Source organism: Marmota flaviventris, chromosome 2 (assembly GCF_047511675.1).
Source record: "Marmota flaviventris isolate mMarFla1 chromosome 2, mMarFla1.hap1, whole genome shotgun sequence".
Lineage (NCBI taxonomy): Eukaryota > Metazoa > Chordata > Mammalia > Rodentia > Sciuridae > Marmota > Marmota flaviventris.
The window spans coordinates 83,128,256-83,154,792 of NC_092499.1; the positions used below are offsets into that span (position 1 = coordinate 83,128,256).

The 26,537-nt window shown below is 39.8% G+C and overlaps 1 protein-coding gene across 1 annotated transcript in view; it reads right to left on the reverse strand.

Moving 5' to 3' along the window:
• Positions 1–26,537, reverse strand: part of Ryr3 (ryanodine receptor 3) — a 360,681-nt gene that overhangs the window by 288,509 nt on the left and 45,635 nt on the right. The window contains exons 4-5 of the mRNA XM_071607412.1: positions 5,202–5,276; positions 2,912–2,990 (exon numbers count right to left, since the gene is read on the reverse strand). Coding sequence (XP_071463513.1) covers positions 2,912–2,990; positions 5,202–5,276 — 154 coding nt within the window. The remainder of the gene's footprint in view (positions 1–2,911; positions 2,991–5,201; positions 5,277–26,537) is intronic.

Genomic DNA, 26,537 nt, shown 5'->3' on the forward strand with positions numbered 1-26,537 from the left:
TTATGATAAGCTTCAATTTCTCTCTTTAAACTATGCATAGGTATTACTTTAAGTTTAAACTCATGGGATATTTGAAGGGGAAAATGATGTGTATCCTTTATGTGCTCTGTGGACCATGGGAGGGCATCAGGCATGAGGTAAGCCTTGAGCAGGCATGCTTGTGAAGGGAAGAGTGCTCTGGAACTCAGGGAGAGAGCTGTTCCTTGAATCAAGAGGATGAGCCCATCACTGGCCCTAGAATACATACCAGCACTTTAAGTGTGTGCGATATATATATTTTTAAAAACAGATTTCTTTCCAAGTCTAGATTCTAAAGTTATGACTAAATCCTTAAAAGAATAAAACAATAATAATAAAACACTTTAACAGGAGAACAGGAAGAATTAAGTAAAATCAAGGGTAAATTTATCATCAGTTCTGTTTGGAATTAATTACCCAGTGTGTAGGGGGATAAGAGCTTCCAAAATGTTCAAACCTCCATCCCCATCCCCCAAACTTTCTCCTCTCACATTTTCCTGGAGATTCCCCTCAAACAATAAGCAGTCTACTTATTCACAACTCTGAAGACTTTTCTCTGTCTAAAGTGCATTCATAGGATCATCCAGTCAGAAACCAGGATCCCACCCTGTTGGATTGCACATGAGTCTCCTCCTATGATGAGGAGATCCCTGTCATGGCTGCATGTGCTTCTCTTTCTTCTTCACAAATACCAGGCCACCCTTATTTAAAGAGAATATGAAATGGGTTGTGGAGAGCCAGGTGAAATAAAAGTAAACTACTTTAGGCCTAAAATTTTCACAAAGACCCAGCTAAGAACCCCTGTTTCTTGCCACATCTCATCAGCTGACTTGATCTTGACATAATCTTGATCACATGTTTGCCTAGTCTGTCACAATTCCCACCAAGTCTGATTTCAGGAACTCTGAAAAAAGTACCCAAAAGAGTAATATTCTCTGCTGTTATTTTTTTTCCTCCATTTTTATTGAAGGCTCTAGTAGTTAATATAGAATCCCTGATCACATAACTAGAAAGTGTTATTTTTCAATTTCTTCCCAACTTTCATGAAGTATAAAGTCATTTTACTGATGTAAATAAAATGACCATATATGACTTTTCCAATTATAAGCTCCAAGATTGACAGTGGGTTTATATAGAGAGGCCAACTCATATTCAGAGAGAGGCACTTCACTCATTTGGCAATTTTCAGCAACAGTTGACAACACCTTAGAGGAAATTATATTTTAAGAAAAACACTTTAGGTGAAAATAAAGAAACACCAAATAAAAATTCAAATATAATCTTATGTTCAAGGGGAAAAAAAAACTCATAATGGGAAGAAGCAGCCTAGTCTTCTGCTTTGTTCAAAAAGGAGAAGAGGGGATAGGGAGAAAGGTGCTCTCCTAGGGCACTCTTAGGACCCCACTGTGCCAATACACAGAAACAATAGCTAAAGATGGTTTAGATATTAGGGTTTTGTTTTTTTTTTTGACAACCTATGAAGTGAAACAATGTGTATCCTTTATAAGCTGGCCCAATGTTAGAGTAACAACACAGACTTTTGTCCTTCTTTGGCTACCCAACATGGGAAGCCCCTCCCTATTTTGGGAAAATGTCATGATATTCAAGACTGTATTCAAATTAGACGTACTTAGAGTTTGCCCTCTGCTGTGGTTCTTCCCTGGCCTGTCCTTTTCTGGCATTCCAATTTCCAAGTCGGGAGTTCCAGCTTTAGTGATTGTTCTACCAAATATTCTATATATCTGAATAAATTCTTATTTGGTTCGAGTTAACCCGAATCAGTTTCTGTTTGCAACTGAGAATCCTGGTTAGCAATAACCTAACCTCTAAATGGAGCAGGAATTCCATACTGACCTTGACAGATGGTGAGATCGGCTATGAATATTCCCAGCCATAGAGAGCACATTATACCCCTAGGTTAGCTGTTCCTCTGCAGTATCATCCTGGTCACCACCTTACTTAGAAGCTACATTTTGACTATCAATATTTTTGATTGCTTCAGGAAAAAAAAAGAAAAAGCCAGAGAATCCCCAAATTTATGATATATACCATTATTAAAAGACAAATGGAATGGAATTGAATCATATGATAATTTTCTTTTTACTACTCTATTCTCTTTTAAACTAGTTCTATCTGAAAAAAAATCAATGTAGAACTAGTGAAACTAACACTTTTCTAATATTTGTCAACATCTCAATTATTTATCATGTTTTTCTTTTCACTGTATTTACTTTTATGGTGAGCAACACTGGTTTTCTACTTAAAGGAATAATAAAATTTTGGCCTATAAAATTCTAAGTGGGAAAGTAAATTTAAAGAAAAATATGAAGTAAAAGATACTAAAGGGAACACACTGGAACGGCAGAATTGGCTGACTAACAGCTGGAAAACTGCTTTAGAAATAGCTTGGTCACTGCAAAATAAAAGGGCCTGCCCCTTTAACCTGGACGCTATCCTTTATTACGTAAACTGTTATTACGCTGCCTTTATTTTTTTCTTAGCAGTTATTCAGTTACATTGGTTCTTATCAGGAATGATAGCTCTTACTTTAAGTATCAAACCCTAAAGACTAGTTTTTCTCTGAGACTCAAAGCACTTGTGGTTAAAGCCTTATTTTCTTCTTCACGCTTAGTTTCTATGTTTCCATACACTTCACACATTCTTTATTTTTATTTGGTGCAAAGGATCAAGTCCAGTGACTCACCTGTGTGAGACAAGTACTCTACCCCTGAGCTATAACCCCAGCCCCTCACATATTCTTTCTTTAGTGCTTCATTTTCTAAAATTTTTCCAAACCTGTTTCTTGACCTGATTGGTTTGGAATCCCAAGTGAGTAAGTGAAAGCTTTTAGTATAAAACCCCACAGGGCAGGAGCTCAGGGATGGTGACTTACCTGTGGCTTGCTCCTGTAGACCTACATCAAAGGCAAGCTTATCTGTCTGGGATCTTGATGTCGTCAAACAAGTTAGATACTGCAAAACAAGAGCAGATGCTAGTGAAGTCAGACTCTCCTATAGGGTCTTGGTACCCCATCATTAGCTAGCCTCAACAGTGAGCTCCTGAGAAATGGGCTCATCTATCTTGCCTGTTGGAAGGTTAAATGGTACAATGCTTTGGGGAAATACTTCTATAATAAATTTAAAGCCTCAAAGAGGCTGTTATTTGATGCTCTCTTGATTTAACATACAGAACTATGTTACAGAAATAAATTTGAAATATGTTTTAGTTCAATGAAATGCTGGAAATTTTAAATTGGGAACAACATAAATGGAACATAAATGATCAAGAATAATGGAAAGTTAGATAAACTGTAGTACTTCTATTTTATGGAATATTATGTTGTTAATAGTATTTATCAAGAATGTGTAAAAGCATGGAACTTTGTTTACAATACCCTGAGCTACAAAGTCATATACAAAATTATACTTTATATAGTTAATGTATACAAAATTTAAATGTTTACAACTAGACTAAAAGGAAATTACATCAGGTTAATGAAAGTTGTGTTTAGATAGTGGGGGTTGGGGAGTGGGAACCACGTACAATTCCCTTCTTTTATTTATTTTTCAGTTTGTCAAATTTTCTATGAGTTTAAAAATTTCTCAAAACAACATTTACACTTTTTTCTGATCATAAACATGTACAGATAAAAGCTGAAAGATGATTTTTAAAGTAGCTTATTAAAGGAAAGGAAGCCCTGGCCATTTCCTGCCTTCCTCATGGTGGCACAGCAACACACCTTGGAAATGGTGCAGGAGGTAGATGCTCACTAGGGACGTGCTTCCTGCACTATACTTCTAGTTTGCTACAAAAAGGTGGAAAATCATTGCAATGTACAGAGTCATATTTCACAAGCTTTATTCCCAGAACTAATCTTCAAAGGAACTACCAGTGCAGAGCCTGTGTTAACTGTGAGTGGAATTTTTTTTTAAAGGAGTAAACTTAATGATAAATAGTATAAGTCTTCCTTTCCCTACCAGCGTTTTAGCTTGAGTTTTTGAAGCCATGATAAATGTGTAGTTTGAAGTTTGCTAAACCTATCTAGGTAGGAAAAAGAGAGGTGTTAGGTTTTTATTTAACCCTATGAATAAGAATAGATTCTAAAAGAGCAATCACCTTTCAATGCTAGAGACAGCAGGGTAAATTTCCCTACTATTAAAAGGTCTCCAGCTACAATGGCCATTTTTTTGTTTGTTTCAGCTTTGCCAGAAGGACAAATGGATGTTCAGGTCAACTTCTTACCAGTGCCCAGAAAAAAAGAATGCAGCAATAAATAAATTATTTAAGAGGCAGTTGCTGATCCTGTGACAACTGCATAGTTCAAGCTTTGAGTTGAGCTTTGCATCATGCTGCAGGTGGAAATGTGTGAAATAAAGTCTTGAATTAATGTGTCAGCTTTTCACTAGGGCTAGAGAAAGAAGACAAATCTCCCTTATCTTGTTAGCAAGTGAGCATAATACACTCAGGAACTGAGAGTAAATGTTATTGGAGTTGGCCCATATTATACCTGATTGAGATCATAATATTCTTAACCATTCCTGCAAGAGATCTATAATAGCTATACTTCAAAAGTCATATTTATTAAAAATTTGCAAGTTTTTTCCCAAGTAACACCAAGTTATCTCCATTCTGGGTATTTGGGTTCTAAATCCCTGATTAGTTATATCCTGACCAGCTCTCTGTGATGGACTGCCTTTTCCCTTATCTTCCTTCTTCCTCTGGATTAACATAATACCTTCAATTTCTTCCAGAATTGAAGGCCTTGAACATCATCCCATTTCTTTTAGCTCAGTAAAAGAGGGAAAATGTCATAGAAATCCATCCAACTGGTTTTTCTTCTATGCTGGTTATCCTCGTATACTCAAGAACTTAGTTAGTACATGGTTCATTTGATCAGTCATTAATTCAACAATTATTTATCTGTATGATCAGGCAGTGTACTTGGTTGGATTGGGCTCAGTGAAGAAAACAACAATAACACATGTCTGTCTTCCTTATGGAGCGGGTATGTATCAGATATTAAGAAAACACAAAACATAATCAAAAAATTGAGGAAGACAATAATGTACTATAGTTGTTTATATTTCAACTTGTTCCTAATGTTAATTTGGAGTAACTGGTTTCTTCCCTTCATCTTTTTCCTCCTCCTTGAGTGGTGAAAGCCGACAAACAGATGAGCTTACCATTCCGCTGAAAGAGTGCCTCAGGAGGATTGCATGACCATAGAGCAGGGTCCTGTGGCCACCCCCTTGTGCTGCCTGTGGGAATGAGGAGGAAAATATCAGCATGGACCAGATGTGGCTTCTCTGACAGCAAAGCAACACAAAAATTTTGAGACAGACAGACTCCGAGAAAAAGACTTATTACAAGGGCTCCCAAGGAGTTCATTCCAGAAGCATGTGTCGGGCTGATGGGTGGAAGAAGGCTTGTGACCACAGTCATGCAACATCCTTGGGAAAGAACACAGGGACCACACCTCTTCTCAGAAATGGCCTCAGCCCCGGATCAGCAGATACCCAGAGCTGTTCTACCAGAGAAGCACAGGAATGAGAGAGGTGCTACTTACCTTTCTTAGAAACTTCTCAGAAGCCTTCAGAGTGAGAGAGAGAAACAAATGTGATGTGACTACAGCCTAGTGACAGGAGAGTGGCTGGCTGGCAGGAGCTCACGCATGCACGCACATTCTGCATCTTGCAGTCTTTTTTCCCTTCCAGGCACCTGTGCCTTCTACCCACTCACTTAAATGGGTCCTTTTAAACAGATATCACCAACGAGGGATGGCTCTGAAATCCAGGACTTTAAAAGGTAACTAGTTAAGCAGAAATGGACACTCTGGTTGATGTGTCTGAGTGCCTTCTCTGCATCACCAGGCAGCTCCACTGTAGACATGTGCTCAGTGGCTCCCAAAGAGTGAAGAGAGGTGAGAAAAAGAAAAAGCCATTGGTGTCTGTTTCTTACTTTCTCTTTTAATCTGACTCACTCGTAGTTATCCTGAACTGAATAGTATATGAGACAAAACTATAATTTATTCTAATTACAGCTAACTAGGCAGCTTGGAAAGCCGAAATCCGCAGGAAAATCTAGAATATTTTGCCATTACACTTCTCATCTCTTACCTCTCTGGCCAACCTGACCCAGTCCAAAGTTTTTGATCAGACAACCCTTTTAGGAAGGCTCTGCCTTCCCCAAACTTACACAGAGAATCCAAAGCCGGAGACAAAAATTATCAACAGAAATTTCAACACTGTCTTTTTATAGGCCAAGGCCATCTTTTCTGCAGCCCCTTTATTTAGTTCTGCAGCCTAGAAGCCTGGCTGTTGGAGATGCTGTCCTGTCTGGAGGGTTCCCTCCAGTCACAATAATGAGCATTGTGGAGGAGGGGAATCAGACAGCAGGGAGACATGGTGGATGTCTGGCTAAGTCCTTGAGTAATTCTATTTCAACTCTACGTGGATTAGCAGAATCACTCTGTCAAAGAGATGATTTTTCATGTCATACAATGAGCCTAAAGAGGAGAAAAAAGATAAATGTGGTATCATGTTCCAAAAAAGCTGATAACTAAATATAAAAGCAGCTGTGCTTTTTTTTCCCCACAGCAATGGAGATATTTAAAATGTTCTTCAGACTTTAATACTTTGTAGGAATTTCAATGCTCTTCACAGTATTTCCAAGTTTCTTGAAATCATTTGCAATAACTTCAGTTTCTGTATTTACAAATGTGTCAACACCTTACATTAAAATTAGACATACTAAATAATTTTCACATCTTGTCAGTCTAAGCAAAATTGTCCCCACACGCTTATATTCTTACAAGTTAACTGATGTATCCTTATAGGCTCCCAAAGGCTTATATTGTGGGCGCATACTCTCAAACCAGACCTATGTCTTAAACCGAACCAACTAAATTACATTTCCTGTTATTAACCCTGGGTTACGTGGTCCTCCCATTCTTCTGTGTTCCTATTAGCTCTGTAATCATAAGAAGTCAAGAGTTGTTGACCCCAAAAAGCAGCTCTGAAGAACTTGAGTTCCTCTCTTTCTCTGGTACTACTGGAAACTTCTCTGAGTCCTCAGGACCCTCCTTATGGTGCTACCAGACAAGCAGAGGAACTCAAATACCCCCTACCCCCGGGATGGAATGAGAAGTCACTGTGCCTGGAGCCTTCAGATGTCAGGTCCTCCCTCCTCTAAGACAATGGTCCTGAGATGCTGGTCCTTAGATCCTTTTAGGCTCCTGAAGGCTTTTATTGTGGGCGCATACTCCCAAACCAGACCTATGTCTTAAACTGAACCAACTAAATTAGACTTCCTGTTATTAACCCTGGGTTATGTGGTCCTTAGAATCATCTGGACCCCACTCTGTAGTGTTTGCTCCCACAAACAGGGATGGGGCCTGATAATTTCCATTTCTAACAAGGTCTGGATGACACTGATGTCCCTGGAACAGGGACATTTTGAGAACCACTGCCTTTAATGGAACAATCATTCTTCAGTGCTGTAAGAGCCAGGGAATTTTCCCTACAGAGCCTTTGATCATCAGCATGCTATTGCTATCATAGAACATGCGATGCACATCAGGTGCTTTACAGACTACCACAGCTCATCAAGGTGGGAGTGATCTCCCCCACTTTGCACGTCAGGAATATGATGCTAAAAGGGAGTAAGTAGCTTGCCTTATATATCAAGCTGATGCGTCAGGGGGATATACGAACGTGGGCTTTTCTGGCTCTGCTCTTTATGTTCGTTTGCCCACTGTGTGTAAAGTGAATGTACACAGCACAGGAAGAACAGGACAGAAGCCACTTCCTCAGTTCCTTCATGGAGTGAGAGAAGCTGAAAGAGCTGGGACTTAATGAGCTTTAAGCAGACACAGGGCTGTTCTAAGTGGTATCCACGAATCACCTCATTTTATCTTCTTAATTAATGCTGCAAAATGACTATGGTAATCATCTCCATTTTACATCTATACAAACTGTGGCTTAAAGAGGTAAAGTGACTTGCTCAAAGTCATACAGGTTTCAAGTGCAGAGTTGGGACTCAACAAAGCAAGGGCACCAAATCATATGCTACCATGTCTCCTTTTCTGTAGTTTGGTAGGATTAAAGATAAGAATGATGTAAAAAAAATGTAGTACAAATATAAACAGTGTGCCCATTAAGAGAGAGAAAACATATGGCTAGAACAGCCTCGGAAGGTAAAAAGGGTGCCCTCAGGAAGAGCTTCATTGGGAGGGTAGACCACCACAGACTTCTGGTATGAACTGATGGGAAGAAAGGATCCCACACAGGTGAGGGCCTGGGAGTGGAAGCTATCTATGATTCACACATGGGAAGTCTCAGATCATTCACTGGTTAGCGCTGGGGTTGGTGAATGGAAGCAGCTGGCGACAGCTGTTGTAGGGTGGTGAGGTTATGCAGTGCTAAGATCAACTGGTCCAGCAGTGTGGGGTAGGCTATCTCTGTTCAATGGCTAAGGGACACAGATAGGTTTTTGAAAGGATGGTGTCATGATCAAAGGAACTCAGACTAAAAAATAGTGGATTAATGGAGGAGTCAAGCTCAGAGTAGAAAGGATAATTTTCTCCTTTGGTTTCCATGGCAACATTAGGAGGGGTGAATATACCTAAAATTTGGAGGTCTGCCTTTACTTCCTCTTTGCACTCATATCCCACACTCAATCCAAAGCAACTTTTAATGCCATCTTCAAGATATGCTCTGTGTCTAACCAGCTGGTACCCAGATGCTACCAGTGTAGTCATCTCAGGTTTCACCTGAACAATCATAGTGGCCTCCCACTGTGCTCCCTGCTCTGCCTTTCCTCTGAGTATGATGCAAGCTAACAGGGAAGCCAGAGTCACTCTTTTAAACCTGTCAATCACATAACATTACTTTCTTGCTCAAAACCCCCTTGTGGCTTCCAATGCCACTTAGAAGTAATAAAGTTCTCCCTAAGACCCTGCATGAGGAGTTGGCAAGTTCTTTAAGAGGCCAGGCAGCAAGTACTTTAGACTCTGTGGGCCACATACAATCACTGTAATATAGTTCTCTCTCACTTCTAGAAATTTAAAGCCATTCTTAACCTGGAGAGTGTATGTAAACAGACTGTAAGCTGGATTTGGCTGGCTGGCTATAATTTGCTGAATGTTACCCTCCATGATCTGGTTCCTTTACACTTCTCTGACTTCACCTACAAGTTTCATGCTCCCCACAACTCCTGCTCCAGACATACTGGTCTTCCTCTATATTGTAGACAAATATGCTCCTTCCAGAGGGCCTCTGCATACGTGTTTCCCTCTGCCTAGGATGCTCTTCTCTCAATAATCTCATAACTAGTTTCCATCCTTTATTCATTTCCATGCTCAGCTATCTCATTAAAGAAGTCTTCTCTGATCACTCTTTGTAAAAAAAAAAGTTACTCTATCATGATTTTCTGCTTTATTATTTCTCATGACATTATTAGTAGCTGACATGAATTCATGTTATTTTTGATATCTATGTACCTTCTCTTGCCCTAGAATATCAGCTTCATGACATTGACAGAGCAGAGGACATGGCATTTTTTATCAGTGGCTGGTACATAGGAGACGCACATTAAATATTCCCTAAATGAATGAATGAATAATTGGAAGATGTGGTCCTTTTGTCTCCATTTTGCAGATAGGAAAGTTAGTTGTGGACAATTTAAGAAACTTCCTATGGTTGGCATATAAGCAGGGAGTTTGGATTTGAACTTGAGGCTAACTACAAATTCTAGTAACTGTTCACTATTGAAGACCAACTATGGAATAATATTTTAGGAAAGATACATGGAAGATTATATGCATCCATTCATGTGAGGAGATCCAGACCTTAAGATATAAACTTTCCTGGGATGGTGATCCTATCCCTGCTATGAGTGATCTTGTCTGTCATTATTGGAAGAAGGAGAACATTTGATACAACTTCACAGGATAGGGGTTGGTCAAGAAAAAACTGGCAAAAGTCCCTGATGCCATGCACAGAGGAAAAATGTTCCATTAGGTCATTAATTCAATCATTTAACCTGTAATTTCAAGATTAATTTCTAACACTGACATTTCTTTTTGTAGTTTCCAGAGGACACTGCCTCCCAGTAAGGTCAACCAGATATAGCAACTGAGGAGGGGGTAACTCAACTTCTATCCAGCCACATAAATGCTTCAAGACTTGTTAGATCGCTAAGCTGTATCATTTTATGATCTAGAAACTAAATTCCATTTAGGAGTCCTAGGCTCTAAGAAACATTCCAGGGCTCCAGGAAGGTTCCTTGCTATATATAATATAACCCACCAAGCTTCAGGGGCTGTGTTTCTTGGAGGTCTTACAGGAAGGCTATGATGTCATTTTCTGGATGTGCATGCATGTCCTATAATTCTCTTTTCTCATCCTACTTCTGTTCCACTCTTTGGCCATCAAAGAAAGGAAGTCCTTCTACAAGGTCACATAACATGGACAGAACATGATGGCAGCCCTTTAGATTGCCCAGGTTTCCATGTCTTTTCGTGCAAGTGACAATAATGAAATAATGAGAGATTCCACTCATGATTTCTACTACTAGAAAACAGATTTTTAGGTATTTACTTAGGTGAGAGGAGTCTTTAAAAGGAAACCAAAATCATTATTGTATAAAATTTGATTCAATGAAATGAAAAGGTATATTTGTTACTGAAAGAGGATATTCATATTTGTAAATGCTTATTCTCTAAAACTTCACTTATAGCTTTACTGTAGTTTTAAATAAAATTCAAATAGAGTATTTTGGAATTCAACTGTGATTAAAACTAATTTGGAAATATAAACAGTAATAAATTTTTATTCTAAGAAGAACTGAGTTTTAAGAAGTGACATGAAGCAAAATTAATTCACTCTGGTATGGATTCAGCTGTTAAACAGATCTGACCATATGAAAATGTAGCATTTGATAAACCAGATTTTCAGTACAACAATGGGAAGCTAGTATTATTAAGCACATGTCTCTGATGTGTGGATAGCAAATCAGAAAAGCATTCAGTAAGAGCTACAGGAAACATAAGAAGATAAGAACATAGATTCTGCGTGGATAAGAAAATTAAATATTTCATTTTAAAATTGAATTCCAGAACAACCAGCCTGTAATAAAATAGTCTATATTCCATACAGACCTAATACTTATCCATGCTTTAAAATACCAAGTGCATTCACAGGAAATAAAAGAAATATGATTGTGCCTAAATTACTGAACTTCAGAACAATGGAAACGCCAACATTTAATAGGCTACAGAAAGACTATCGCTATGACAAAGAGTTAATATCTCATTGAAATGTAGGAAAACACCAAGGCTCGAATAAACCAGAAGGCAAAGATATGAATGATTCATATCAGAATAAAATTAAAACATATGGAAAAAACTTAATCTCTTTCCATAATGAAAGGACTGACAATTAAAGGAACTTGGATATATCATTTCACATCTATGAAATTTGCACAAACGGAGGGAAAATGCTGTTGCAGTTGCAGTTTAGCTGATATGGTCCTGTGCGAGGTGGCACTGAATACATCTCTTCTGCAAGGCAATATAGCAATATATAAAAAGAGCCATAAAGGAGTCTATAACCTCTGCTGGAGTCATTCTACTTCTGGGAATAACTCAAGAGAAGCAGGAATATATGCACACAGTTGCAATAAGAGCATTATAATGAGTGCAACAAAACAAAAACCTGAAAATAACCTAAAATCCAAAAGAGATTTTAGTAAATTATGGGGCTTCTTTAGGATGTTCTATTCTGCAACCATTAAAGGCTGCAATTACAGAGGCTATGTGGAAATGGAAAAATGCTTATGACATGTCACTGAAAAAAGCAGAATACAAAATACCTTCAATTATTCCATGTATATACACAAAGATGATAAGGAAACCTATAAAAATGAAATAGCTACTTGGTTGGCTGCAGAACTATTGGGCTTTATCCTTCTCTAAGTTTTTCTTTACCATTAGTACTGTATCATAATTTCAATAAAAAGTGTACCGTGGGGGGAGGGGGAGAACATACTGCATGGGGTTAAAAAAATGGAGCTATAGAAGGATTTTTGTGTATTCATTAAATTTTCAGTTGCTCAAGTGTGCAGTTAATTTGCTAGGATCCTTAGTAAAATATTTGGCCCACCTCAATGGCAGACCAAGATGCATTTTTAGCATGAGTGCTTTTAGAAACTGACTCCTAGAATCTAGTCTTACCTGGATATGACATGGAAACCCCAGAGAGTCAGCCTTTTTTATTCAAGACACCTCCAAGTCCCTCTTTTAGCTCCATGAGGCTCAGCTCCAGATTCCATAGGAAAAAAAAATCTCTCACCACAGGGATTCATACTTGTGTTTCAAACCCACTGGAGTCTCTGATTGCTGTGGACTCCTCATTTTGGATCACAATCTTGAAGCTCAGAACTTGGTTGTCCACCATTCTATGTTAACCAAGGCTGCCTCACCCAGCCAGTGGATGCCTGTACTTATTTCAGGCTGGAGGACCACCCCTTTATGTCCAAACTACCAAGACCCCGCTCAAGCAACTTTACTTTTTATGAGGGGTGGAAGGATAAGGCTGTACAATAACTGTCTCACTCAGATACCAGAAGCACTGATGGACATGTTTCAAACAGGTCTTGGATTATAACTACCTGGTAACAAAGAAGATATTTCCTCCTCAATGAAAGTAAAAAAGGGACCTCATTGTAGTACAGTGGAACTCAGAAACCCTATTTTAAGGATAGGAGGGGCACAGGCACAGATAGGTTCATAATTAGAGGGCAGAGCCAGCAAATAAAATAACAGGATTTCAATAGGTCCATCACAGCCACCCTGACTCCCTGTAATTTGGTGTGAAACCCCAAAGAGTCCAATGCAAGACACGTAACTTACTTCTTCAACACCACTCCCTTTTTATTTGGATCAGACATTCCATTCCTCAACTAGGCAGCTGCCAAAACCTGCTTTTCCTGAGCTGGGCAGAGATGCCTCTAACTCCCTGAGGCTCCCCATGGATAAAAACGCTGCAAAAGTAGGAAGTATTGTTGTTTTGACACCTTGATTTTCTACTGGCAATATTGGGGTAATATGAGCCTAAAATCAACAGTTGAAGGTGCCTGAGCCACTGGTTATAGAAACCTGCATGAAGGAACCCCCCAAAGACTTCCCCTGTCTTACGAAAGCCTTCAAATGAATGTGGGGCACTCAAGCAAGGCAGCCCAGGCCCTTCAGGCAGGGCTGTCACACATTCCCTGCATATTTTGCAGGCCTTTTGGGATACTGTGAAAAACCAAAATCATAAGAGAATTTTACTGAAGTTCAGAAAAAAGGAGGAAGGGGTAGCATCTGACAGCCCCAGTGTCCCAAATTCAGTGGCCATGCGGTCTTACCTGGCAAGTCAGCTGTTGGTTTCCTAAAAAGGTAGGCCCAAATGTCAGTGGCTAAGAGCCCAACAGGCAACCCCTCACCCTTCAAGAAAGAGTGATAACATCTGATGGCAGAAGGACCTTCAGCAGTCCCTGACTGTAGGGAGCCCCACCTCCTACACCTACCATATCCCTCACATCACAGCATGGAAGGAAAAATACTGTAAAAGCCATGCCCAGACAGCCTATTCTCCTGTTTCTTTCAATTTTTAAGTATACACACTGCTAATAAAAAGGGAAAACATAAACAAGACCAGACAACCTCCCCCACCCTGAATGCCAAACTTATCATTCCTGTGGTTTATAATTTACTGAATCTAGCCATCCCTCCTTCTTGGAAGTGCTAGGATGAGTTCTCTTGGATGAGAAGGCTGTGCAATCTCCTTTTTGTTCATGTCATTAATTTCACAGCTACACGGAAGTATTTCAGGACAACAAGTTGAAAGGCTGGAGCCTAATTTAAGAAACTGTGAATTCTGGGTCATGAGCATCATTTGCGGCAAAAACCCACATGGCAATGAGATAGTCTCTTCTAGAAAAATACCTACTTGTTTTTAATTTGCAAAGAAAGGTCTGACCCCTTAGGTAAGTCAAATCTGAGAGGGCTCAGGTGAGCTGGGGACCAGAGAGTAGCTGTGATTGTGACACAGAGTTGATACTTATGGCACTTGAAGCCACAAGAAGGAAGAGCCTCTGGGTGCTGCACACTTAAATTATGATTGCAGGGCTGAAGACAACAGGGATCTCCTTCCTTTCAAGTTTTCAAAAATAAAGACTTTTGGGCTTAGAGTAGCTCAGTGGTACAGTATTTGTTTAGCATTCATGAGACTTTGGGTTCAATCTTCTGCATGTATACACACACACACACACACACACACAGACACACACACCACAGTTTTTGACCCATGAAAATGTATGTAGACTTGTGCAGCCATTCTTCCATCCTATGTCCCATTTTACTATAGTTGTGGAACAAATTAAATGACTCTGAAGTCCCTAATAGACCCGGGATTTTCAGATACTTCATGTGAAGGAGGTGGATGAGCACTTTCCACTGAGGGCCAACAGTGACTTGAGATGCCTCTAAATTGGGCCTGGGGTCATCTAGAATGCATCAGTGATTTCCCTTGGGCATAGGTACCACAGGAAAGTTAGACAAAGAAGCAGATTTGACACACATTTCTTATTATGATGTCTTTTAAAAATCAACAGGAGAGATTTGTCCTGGTGCTAATGACATTTAGACCGATGACAAGTATACTTTGGAAAAAAGTAAGGCAATTCTTTTCCTCTGAATTTTTTTCCTATCCCATAGCTAACAGATGGATTTCTAAGAGTTGGACACTTCCAAGTGCATTCTTTACAGAAAAGGACTCCGTAAGCAAAATTTGTTTTTCACTTTTCTGGTTTTTATATGAAGCACCCATTCTCCTTAGCATTCATCAGATCTCTGATGGACCAACGGCCACAAAGGGTCAAGACCAATGACCTGGCCTCATTACTTTTTACTAAATGTAATAATGTATATGAATATTTCCTACAAAGAGTCTAACATTTGAAAAGTCAGATCACCTTGATATGACAAAATAAACACTAACTCTACTCTGTAAAAAAAAAAAATCATTGTTCATTCTGGGGATTTAAAGTTAAAGGAGAGTAAGTTTTTATCATATAATCCCTGCGAAGTCTTACTGTGTGTAAACAAATCTACCTGTGTGGGCTATAAAGTAGAAGGTGAAATTGATTATAGTCTGTTTCCCTCTCTTCTGCATTCCTTAAACCTACAGATTTTTCCCCTCCCACCTGGATGTTCTGTATCACTGTCTCTCCATTTTCTTCATCTTTATCTCTGTTGTCCTCATCCCAACTATGATTATGTTGCATGTACATGGATTCATCCTGTTCTCTCTACATTCATATAGAAAGCCCAAGGCCAAGTTTATATTCCTAGGCAGAACAGCTTGATTTCCCCTTGAAGTGTATGCAATGGTCTGGGGTAGAGAAGCTGATGCTCAAGGGCTCTGTGTACATGTGGATCTGTGGGTGGAGAGGAAAACGGGTCTTCCTGATACTCTGTACCTGTCCCTGGACCAGGATCACTAGAGGAACTTTAAAAATGAAAGAAAAACAAGAAAAGTACAAAACAGAATGCTGGGCCGCCTTTCCAAGACTCTGATTTGTTGGTCTGTGTTGGGACCCGGGCTCTCTGCAAATTCTGATGCACATCCAGGCTTGACAGCCTCCCCTTCTGGGACTTTCACAGCTACACTGGACCCTGCACCTCAGCAATCATAGTAATACACTGATTGCTGAGGTGCAGGGTCCAGTTGTAGTCCAGCAAGTACTCCTCTGCTCTCAGAAGCATCTTCTGCACCCATAATTTACTTTCCTTTTAATATTTCTCCAGAATTCCCACAGAAGCAAAGAACAAATATGATCACTTCCCCTTGACCTTGACAACTGTAGGGCTGATGTTCAACTCTCTCAATGCTGCTACCATACGCCTGTGAAGATAGACATAAATCCCTCCCACAAAATCTATGTGTGGTGAGGACTCCCAACAACTCCAGCTTGACACAGAAAGAGGTCCAGACCCACCTTGATCATCATCATCCACCCATCCTCACAATAACTGATGGTCACCTGGACCCTTCATGAGCTGCCTTGAAGGCAGTGGGGACCTCTGTCCTCACCTACTTGGACTCTACAGGACCTGGGAAGAGATGGAGTTAATGGCAAATACAGAGAAGTTTGGGGGACAAGGACTGGCACTGTGCCTACTCACTGCTTGGTCACATACCCCTCTGGAATGGGTCACCTCTGATCTTCTGTCTTCACTCTGATTTCTATGACTTGCAGGTCCCCTTCAGGGTGCACCTTGGTAATCTGCATTCTTATTTACACCGTCTCACTTTCCTTTCTGCAGGTCTAGCATCACTCAGAGTTGTGAACATGTAGCACGGGTGCAGTCAGACATGGCTGCGTTCAAAAGCCCACCTTTCAGAGTCCTGGCTCAGGTCCAAGTGTTTGCCCACTGCTAGCTCTTTCAAATAAAAAAGGTAGGTTTTTTGTGTTTTTTTTTTTTGTTGTTTTTCTTCTAAAGCCTCCTCTGCCGATTGGTGAATGGAAGCTGGGACTTGAACAGAGCAAGCCTCACCTGATCTATTTTCTCCCCTTTGTGCAAGGAGCAAATTTATCACACTGACATTGGGAGAGTAACCTACTGGGCTGACAGCAAAACCTGACTTCCCCTGAGCCACAGGACACCCTGGCAAGGGAATAAAGCATATTAAAAGGAGCACCCACAGAGCACCTGTGAGAGCAAGAGGAGGGCTAATGCTAAAGTGCTGAGTATGGGTTACAATGTGGGGAAAACAATTCCTACAAAATTAATAAAACTCAAACTACTCGTGTTCATGTTTGTCTTCTCCAATGGATGGGGGGAAATAAGCCAATCATTTTCCAGGGGCCTTGGTGTGGACATCACTGATGTCATGCGAGGACATGGTATAGAACACTGCAGTATCTCTGCTCTCCCCATGGGCAGGAATCTCTGGCAACAGGGAGTGCTCCTCAGAAGCACTTCTTCTGAAGAAGCAAGTAAGTTATCTGAGGGAAGCAGTTTGTGATGGTCCTCAGGGACGAAAGCCTGAGGGGAGACAGACAGACTGACAGGAGCCAGAGCAGTTTGTACCATCCCTAGAAAGCCACCACGGTCAATATCTACATATGCAGATATCATAGGATTCAAGGAAGACAATTTTCAAGACGCTAGAAAACTGCCATGAAACCAGAGATTGGAAAGGACACAGCGTGCTTTTAAAAATGAATGAGCAGAGAAAGAGCAGCACAGTTCAATACAGCTGTGGACCACAGGAACACTGTTGCCTCGGAGAGAGCAAAACGGCTGAGTAAGCTTTCATATGTAAGTAAGGCAGAGGAAAAGGGAGAGGTTAGAAGCACATTGGAGTCATCATTGTGAAGGTTAAATTCATGTTCTTCATAAAAATAAAGTCTTGTTCTGTCACGAGGGTGATTTAAGTTGCCTCTCTTCTGGTGTCGCACTAGTATCTCCTCCAATCTCATGCCGGACTGGTCATGGCAGGAGCAGTGAAATATACATCCCCAATGCCAGAATTTATTCTCTAATATTAGTCTCTGTAAAATGGAACCAGGGATACTAAAGAGTTGTCCGATTTCATGTCTTGTGGCTGAAAAATTCAGATAGGCCTGGGTCACCCTTATTACTCAAAGACATCAGTGGTAATGTTATAAAAGGTTAATGATGCTCCCTTGGCTCAAACAGGGAGGGTCTGAGCATCCAGGAGAAAATGATGCCTGTATTTTGTAACATATTATAAGAGAGATGTGATTCCAAGATGATAGTGAAGCAGGGGTGTGATGGCACATGGCATGAAGTGACCACTATAATGCACCTGTGAATTTCCAGTATAAACTTACAGCAGGATAATTTGGTTCAAATTATGATAGTAGTGAATTTGTAAATCACTAGAAGACTATAAAATAAGGTCATAAATTAGGCTATTCAGAATGTGGGGTAATGTATTGGGTTTTTGACATCAATTTCATTATCATAGTGATACAGGTTATCTCTTGTTAGTGGTCACTTTCATTTTTTTAAGTCAGTCTGTAAGATTACAGATCTTTCTGGGAGAGAATTCTGGCAAGACCTCCTTGGTTACAAACTGGATGGTCTAAAGCCAGCTGGAATGAGCTTCAGGAGCTCTGTGAACAGTAGGGGTGGCCTATTATCTGACTCAGCATCCTCCTTCTTGGGAGCCCACTGGGATTTGTCACAAAAAAATTGGATTTGGCCAGAGATATTTTCCTAGATCAAGTTTGTGCATACAAAACAGATCTTATAGCTATGGGTCTTTTGCTTTGAAGGGATACACATATGTATACATGTTAAAAACAGGATCCTCTCTAAAGGTAGACGTACCTCTGTTTTGTGATAGAACCTGAGGATAAACTAAAGTAGTCCCTACTGAATGAAACATAGGGTCGTGTGAAATATGGAGCTCTCTTGATTATTTTGGCATGTTTTATAAGATACAGCAATTAGAGCATTATTCAGAAGAAGGGATTGAAGAAACTGACTTAAAAATAGTTCAGTGTAACAAATCTAAATAATAGAAGCTTTTTTTCTTCTGTTAGGATTACATTTCAGTGGCGGAATGCAGTAAGTAAAATAAAAAGGGTAGATATACATAGGTTCCTCTTTTACACAGGGATGCATTGGAAATACTTGCCTATCCAAATGTTGAGTGATATAAACCATGCATTAGAAAGAAAAAAAAAACAATACCAAAGGATGTAAAGACCATTAGAATTAAGTTAATATATTTAGAAAAATGTACATGTCAACGAGTCCATAATTATGGATCGACAGACAAATGGGGGAAAGAGACTGACAGAACTCAAGAATGCTCTCAATTCCTGTAAACACAAAAATTTAGATGAGACACAAAACTAGTTGGAATTGTATCTATTTGGATCAGAGATTTAACACCATGAACTTAAATTCCCCTTTGCCCTGGGAACAGGTCAATCTAATAAAGGATTGCAATTGAAGTGAGAAGAGTTAGAGGTGAGGTAACCACAATCTAGGTAGCTTTATGTGGGGAGAGAGAGAGCAAGGAGTTCAGAAGGGATCTGTGCCACAGGAAAAGACTGAGGCAATAAGAGGGGGGATTGGAGCTTTGCATAATGGGTTAACATCTCGAGGGAGTCTGGGAATTCTGTTTCTTGCGCTGACTTGGACTGAAATGAGCTGATAAATCATGACTTGTATCCCAGTTGCTTCACCTACCTATGCATTCAAGAGGTCGCCTGGAAGGAACAATGAACTGGGAGACAGCAGTTGCTCATTCTCCCAGCAACCAGGGTCAACTGTCTAGGGTCACAGAAATGTAGCTTCTGCTGCTTAGACTGCTCCCAGGCCCTTGGCATCTGTTCAGGGAGTTAGGTCTTCCTGGGTAGGATGCTGAGATGAACATAAAGTCAAGACCCCCATAAAATTGACAACCCTGAGCAGAGCAAGAGGTTCTGAAATGCTATCTCGTTAAAAGTTCAACTCCCCTCTTTTTCTAATGTTGGAAATCCATAGGTTTTAACTCATGTAGAAACATGTTCTAACCCATTTTAAGGCAGAGGGGTTATGAATTTGAGATATATGCTGCTTCAGATTATTATTTCCAACATGTGTGTTAATTCTAAAATTGTACCAGGGTTTGCAAATAGTCTCTTTACCAAAATGGCATGGGAAATTCCCCAGAGAAGACAGAGGTTAAGTTGCCAGGGTACTGAAGTATGTGGACACAATACTACAGAGCACTGGGGGGAATATGTCTCTTTCTCCTCTGTGGCTGTGTTCTCAATCGGAAATGTAGAGTATGATGTTCAGTTTCAGAGGTTTGGCACCATAGCTCTCCCTGCATGACTGACTGAAGATGCCTCAGTAATTACAAGTTGGTCACCTACACCCATTGAAAATGTGGAGGCTCTTGCACCCTAGCATTTATTTCTGAAAATTTCTAAAACCAAATCACAATTTTAGAAAATAAACAACTGTAAAGATACAAAAAAGTAATGCATTCAGCTTACCATTCTACTATCTCATCAAAGACTTGAAAACAAAAAAAAATTTTTTAAAGTTTCACTACAAATTTCCACCCCAGCCCAGAGGAGCCAGACTCAGGGGAGTTGCCCAAGATGAAGCATCCTCTAAAGCACCTTCCCCAAAGGTTGCTCTGTGGAGGAAAACTCTGTGTTGATAGCCTCACTTACATAGGAACAGCTCTCACTTCCTTCTTTGGGACAACATTCTAGCTCTTCTGCCTATCTCACTTCACCTTCTCAAAGCAGATGAGCAGCACCAATGGCATGAGGGCCGCCTGGCCCCCAGCTGCACGTCATTAGTGGAATGGAAGCAGGTGACTACTGTAAACATGCTATTGTCAATGCATGTTTCTCTCCATAATAAGAAAAGAAAGGGCATCACTAGAGCCCCTAAGACTTAGAGCACCTCTCCCCTTCCATCACAGAGATAAGATCCATTGTTGTCCACAAAATAACTACAACCAACAAGGGCATCGACTCTCTGGCTTTTACAAAGGGAAAAAAAAAAAAAAATTAAAGCAACAACTTGTAAGTCAAAGCATAAGTCTAATACTTGGGCAAAACCATTTAGCACATGGAATTCATGCGCTCTATACAATAGGTTTATAAGTTTCATGAGTTTAAGAACCAGTAAAATTTCAATTACCGGAGAAAAGCTAATAATTAGCATAGTAAGGGCATCCAAAAAAGCAAATCGTCACCGACATTATTGCCATAATATCTGAAATGAAAATAACTTTATAACCATAAAACTGTTTAAGTACTAAAAAGGGCACAGTCTATCATCATAGAAATCCTTTTTTTTTTTTTTTAAAGCAAAGCTTTCCGTTTATAAAGTTAACTTAATAAATTGAATTTCCTGGTGTTTGGAGAGCCTTTCATCAGAGTTAGTGGCTATTAAATATCTGTCCCAGATCCAGTGTGTAAGCCAAGAGCCCACATTTTACAGATGGGGACAACAAGGTCCAGAGAGTGGCTACAGGAAGGCCAGAATGGCCAACCCTACCTAGTGGAGCACTTTCCTCCCTCACACCAGAGCAACACTTTAGGGCCATCAACAAAGCAAAGCACCTTCTACATCTCTACTCTCAGCAGGAGCCCCAGCTCAGCCACAGGAAACACCAGGTAAAAACAAAAGCATTTTGTCTCCAGTTTCCCCCTCCTTTGCAGGTGACCATTCCAGCCCTCTGCCAAGCAGGGGTCATTTTGACTCCATGGGTCTCCTCAATCTTCCTGCCTTTATTCCTGCTTTCTTTTCATTGGTTCAACTTCATCCTCTGAGATCCTTGCATTCTAATACCAAACAGTGGAAATCAGGGATTCTCTGGTGCCAGTTTTTCTTCACTGAAATAGCAAAATTGGTGCTTTTAATAATCTTTCACAAAACGGAAATAAGTTGTCGTTTTTTCTAGTTCATTTACTTCTCTCTACCAATACATAATTTAAACTCTGGTAGCTATTAAAAGTGAATTATACCATCAAAGAAAATATCTGATAAATAAACCGAAGGACTTCAATTCTCTCAGGAGTTCTTGAATTCTAAAATTCCAAATGTGCATTATTTCTTGGGTCAGGGGAGGGTACCAGGGATTGAACCCAGGGACACTTAATCACTGAGCTACATTCTCAGCTCTTTTTTAATTTTGAGACAGGATCTCACTAAGTTGCTTAGGGTTTTGCTAAGTTGCTAAAGCTGGCTTTGAACTTGTGATCCTCCTGCCTGAGCCTCCTCAGCTAGCTTACAGACATGCACCACTACGCCTGGCCCAAGTGTGTATTACTTTTAAAAAGGCAAGCAAGTGTGTTAAAACAAAAGGTTTCCCTTAAATGCAGATATCTTACAATTTAGGATTGAAACATACTCCTAAAATTGCAGCTGAAGTACATTTTTACAATCCATCTCTGCCCTTGCCCTCCGATCAGTCATTTCTCTAAAAAATTTCAGGGAAATCTCTCATTAAAACAACCCCTTGAAAAATATAGGTATATCCACATTGTATGTCCCAGAGAATGCTTAGACATCCAGATCCCTCCATGCCCCTCTAAGAAACTTTAATGAAGATGTTTAAATTTTTTGCAATTAAAATACAAAAACCAAACACCTTCAGTCCACCCTGGGGAAAAAGCTCAAGCTTTCTAAGATGACTGAAGTCACTATGACACAACTATTCTAACAGAGCATTTCGACATCACAGCAAGAATGTAAAGAACTCCAGAGTGTGTGTAACATTAGCAAAGCTAAATGTTATCACACTTGCAAAACCACATCAGGGTTACACAGGCACACTGCTCTTCAGCATGAGGTGCCAACTTCTGAACAAGCCAGCTTCACCAAAGAAAAGACAACTGTACTAAAGCTGCAGCATGATATGCAGGAAATGGAAGATTCAAGAGCGTCTGGAACTTTAAAATTTCATTCTGTGGGCTCTTCTGTTTGAAAATGCTTCTAGGAGGACATGAAGAAATGTAAAAAGCTAGTTAACCTTCATGGTTGTTCTGAATTGTGGACAGGAACATTCGATTATTCTGCTGGTTCACTTTGGGGGTATTGTACGAAAAATAAAAAAAAAATATCCAACTAGCTTTTTCCATTTTTATTATGAATTCCAGCCTTATGAAGAGCAGGGCTGGAGATGCATAATAGTACTGGTCGGGTTTCGAAGCATTGAAAAGCTTGGAGCAAGGCACAGCTGCACACTTCTGTCATCTTATCAAGTGGAAACCTATGGCCACAGTCCATCTAGACCACACCAGAAGTAAAAGAGACTTTGAAAAGAGGAAAAGATTTTGTCTTAAAGGAAAACAGAATGAGTCCACAGATAAACCATTCTCCTAATTGCTGAACAGTGGTAAAATAAGCCGGCTGGCCAAGAATTTCTAAGTGTGCAGCCACCTCTAATTCCACAAGATCCAATGTGGGGAGCAGTAGTGTCTTTTCAAAAATTGCAGAGGCACAAAGAATGGAAATGCCCTGAGCACTCACAAGTGAAAGGCATGGTTCAGTATAAAAACAGCCGAAGTCAGTGTTCCATGCAAAAATACAGGTATATTAAATGAGTGTATGACATACCCATTCCGAGAGGTCACCGAGCTAGCGAAATCAAAAACAAAACAGTAAGTGGATATTTTAGTGTGCACAGGTCTTGCTGAAAGCTTTCAACTTATCTGAGGTACCTATGGATGTTTACTATAGAAAAAGAACACACAGTGAGTCAAGGGGGTAGATTTCCTACCAGGCGAATATTTCACATTGCTAGATGTTAGCAGTGGCAATAGAGGTAGAAGTTGATCTTTACTTCTTTTTTCTTAGTACAGTGCTGAGGTCATCAAGAGACTATAAGCAAGCAATGTGTTTTAGCCTCAGTTTGACTACAGCACTTTTGCAGAATTACATTTATATTAGAACATTGAGCAAAATAAGGCAATTTAGAACATCTTTATCTTAGAAATGCTCTAATTTATCAGTTTTTTTTTAAATATCAAATAAGGTTTCTTACCATGAAGATAGATCTTCAAGATGGCATATTTTAACTAAAAATCGTGTCATCAAAAGGCTAGTCCAAAAATGAAATATGAGTTATCTGCACATGTATTCATAAATATCAGCTTATCAAGGAAATATTAAAATCCATTATATCAGCATAAAATTCTAAAATCATAGCAAAATGAGATATAAAACAGTAAGGAGTAGAAGGGAAAGGGCGGAGAGAAAAGACATTTAATTAATTTGCTCTGTGAGGGGAAAACATTGAAACCTTAGTTTTGGGGAGGAACTTCACTTATAATATTTAATTTCTCCAAAATAATGGCTGGATCTTTTAGAAAATAAATGCTACCAAAACTACAGAATACCTTTTCTTGCATAAGAAAAAAGGAATCAGGCCTCATAAAACATTAGAATTATATAACCAACACCTTGTGCCATAGGGCTGCTGTCCCAGATGACTATGGAATATTCTTTTTTGTCCACGACAAAACAGAATAACAAACACATTGACTCATTCTACCTAAATATATGGGAGCTGAGGTCTCAAGCAATGGCTAAAACAAACAAGTCAACATAGCCATTCAGTGATGGAGTACAGCCTGTAGGCACGGGAGGAAGTGAGGTAATGACACATTCCCATTCTAACTTGGTGTATTACACCCACCACAGCCCAGGAGAGAGAACTTGTGCACTTAAGTGATGTCCTTCTTTAGAGATGGTGAAACCAAAGCCCAGAGTCTGTACGAGATGTGCCTGGGGTTACATTTCCAGTTGGTGGCAATGTTAGGACCAAACCTAAACCTGTTTCCCAGATTTGTCCCCCAAACAGGCTACCTTCCATGAGTAAATCTGTAAGATGAATGCCAACAGAGCAGGTTTTAAAGAGCAGGTTTTGATGAGCTTTTACTCATAAGAGTATTCTTACCAAGAGATTTGTTTGTAGTTGGTGTGGACTATAAGCCATAGATTAAGAAACAACAACAACAAAAAACCCAGTTGCATTCAATATCAGAATGTTATTTTTATCCTGCCAGAAAGAAAGAGGCAAGGATTCTCTTGCCTTCCCATTTCTAGGGGCATTTGTGCAAAATCTCAGTCAGGGCATAGCTCAGTCTTCAAGCAAGGGGACTTCTAATTCCCCTCATCAACACCTGTTCTGCTGTTCATCAATGAGTATCATCAGGATAGAAACATCTTTGGCAGATTCTTTTTTTAAATGATGTTCTCACCTGTTGCTCAACTTTCTGTGACTTCCCAAGATGGATAAATGTCCTGAACTTGGCTGCAAGGTAAGAAATTACTGTAGTGTATCTCATGACATGTATCTTAAGCAACTTTATGAAAATATGAATGTTTATGCTTCACTGGCCATTTTGAGTTCACATGATAGCAGGCGTTAACCCCCGCCTCTTGACAGGCACTAGGTATGTCATCCTCAGGAAGCAGGAACACATGACAAATGTCCCACATCGTACCTGAGCATTTCTCTAGCAGCTGCGCTGTGTGTAGCATTTCTCACTCCAAAGACAAGGACAAATGTAAGGAGCCTGTAACTTACTTTAGAGATAATGGCTATTATACAAGTAATACAGGGAAATAAAGAAGAATCTCTCAGTGAGGACATTTATGATAAAGGTTCTTGTAGAAATAATATCTTTTCAGGTCACATTTTTCAATCAAGGTTAGAAGACTGACTTATTAGCATGCCAGATATCTTAGCTTCTACAGTCAGGCATGGATATGGATAAAACATAACATTCACATTGCACCCACAGCACTAGTTCATTTTATATATATATATATATATTACACTCTCACATCAGTTTTAAAAGTCTTCATTAATGAAGTCAACTTTTAGAAACAGAATGCTCATCAGAAGGATGTAATTGGTAATTGTGTTAATCAAGGCCTTTCATTTCTGGAAGCATTATGCTAGCTCATATCAAAATCCATTGAGACTTATGTAGCCCTCCACTTAATATGCTCCTGGTCATGCAGGTCGGGATCCTCCTTCCTTATAGGCAGTTTGAATATTACTGAAGAATCTGACAGAATGAAGTAGACCAGAGAGAAATAGAAGAGCCCATGCCCACAGGCAGCTGTGGGCAATGATATCATTTAATTCTCACCCAATCATATGAGGTAGGTTGCATTTGGACCATGTGAGAGGCAAGGGAAGGGAAGAGAAATAACTTGTACCAGAGGTCACCTGGTCTTGCATAGGCTAGACTGAAAATATCTGCCTGACTCTAAAGAGATCTTCTTCCCCCCACCCCCAAATGAATGCTGCTTATTCTAACTTAAGTTATTTCTACAAGAACAGCGAATGAGGGTTTAGAGGGAAATGGTGACATCGCCAATGGATCCATGTCATGCTGAAAGGTAATGGACATTCCCATACACAGACTATGGATCCAGTCAACTGAAAAGTGACAATACTTTAATATTCATATGCAGGGATTTTCCTTGCAACCACCAGCCATGACATTGGCCACAGTGCCAAGTATCTATCCCCTGGTAATCTTCCCCAGAAGAAAATGAGACAGGATTAGACCAGAGGTAAAGTGACCCAAAGATGAGCTTAGCTAGGCAGGCTCTGAGAAGCACCAAATCCTCTTTGTCCCTGGGTCCTCCTCCTCATTTATACTCCTTTCAACATAAAGCCAGCTCCCATGTGTTCCCGGCTGGAGTTAAGGACATTTTAATAATAAAACAAAAAAATTAAAAAGAACCTCTCTGGTGTTTAGTTAAGCGCCTTTGTTTCCTTTGTTAGCAAGGGAAATTGCTGCAGAATCATAAATCCTTGCAGACTTCTATGAATGAATAAACAACTGAAGTCATTTTTTAAAAAAAAACACTCAGTTGCTACACAGCAGTGAATAGACGCACCACACAAGGGCTTATTTATGACCAGAAGTAAAAAATATTGCACCACTCAAAGCATCCC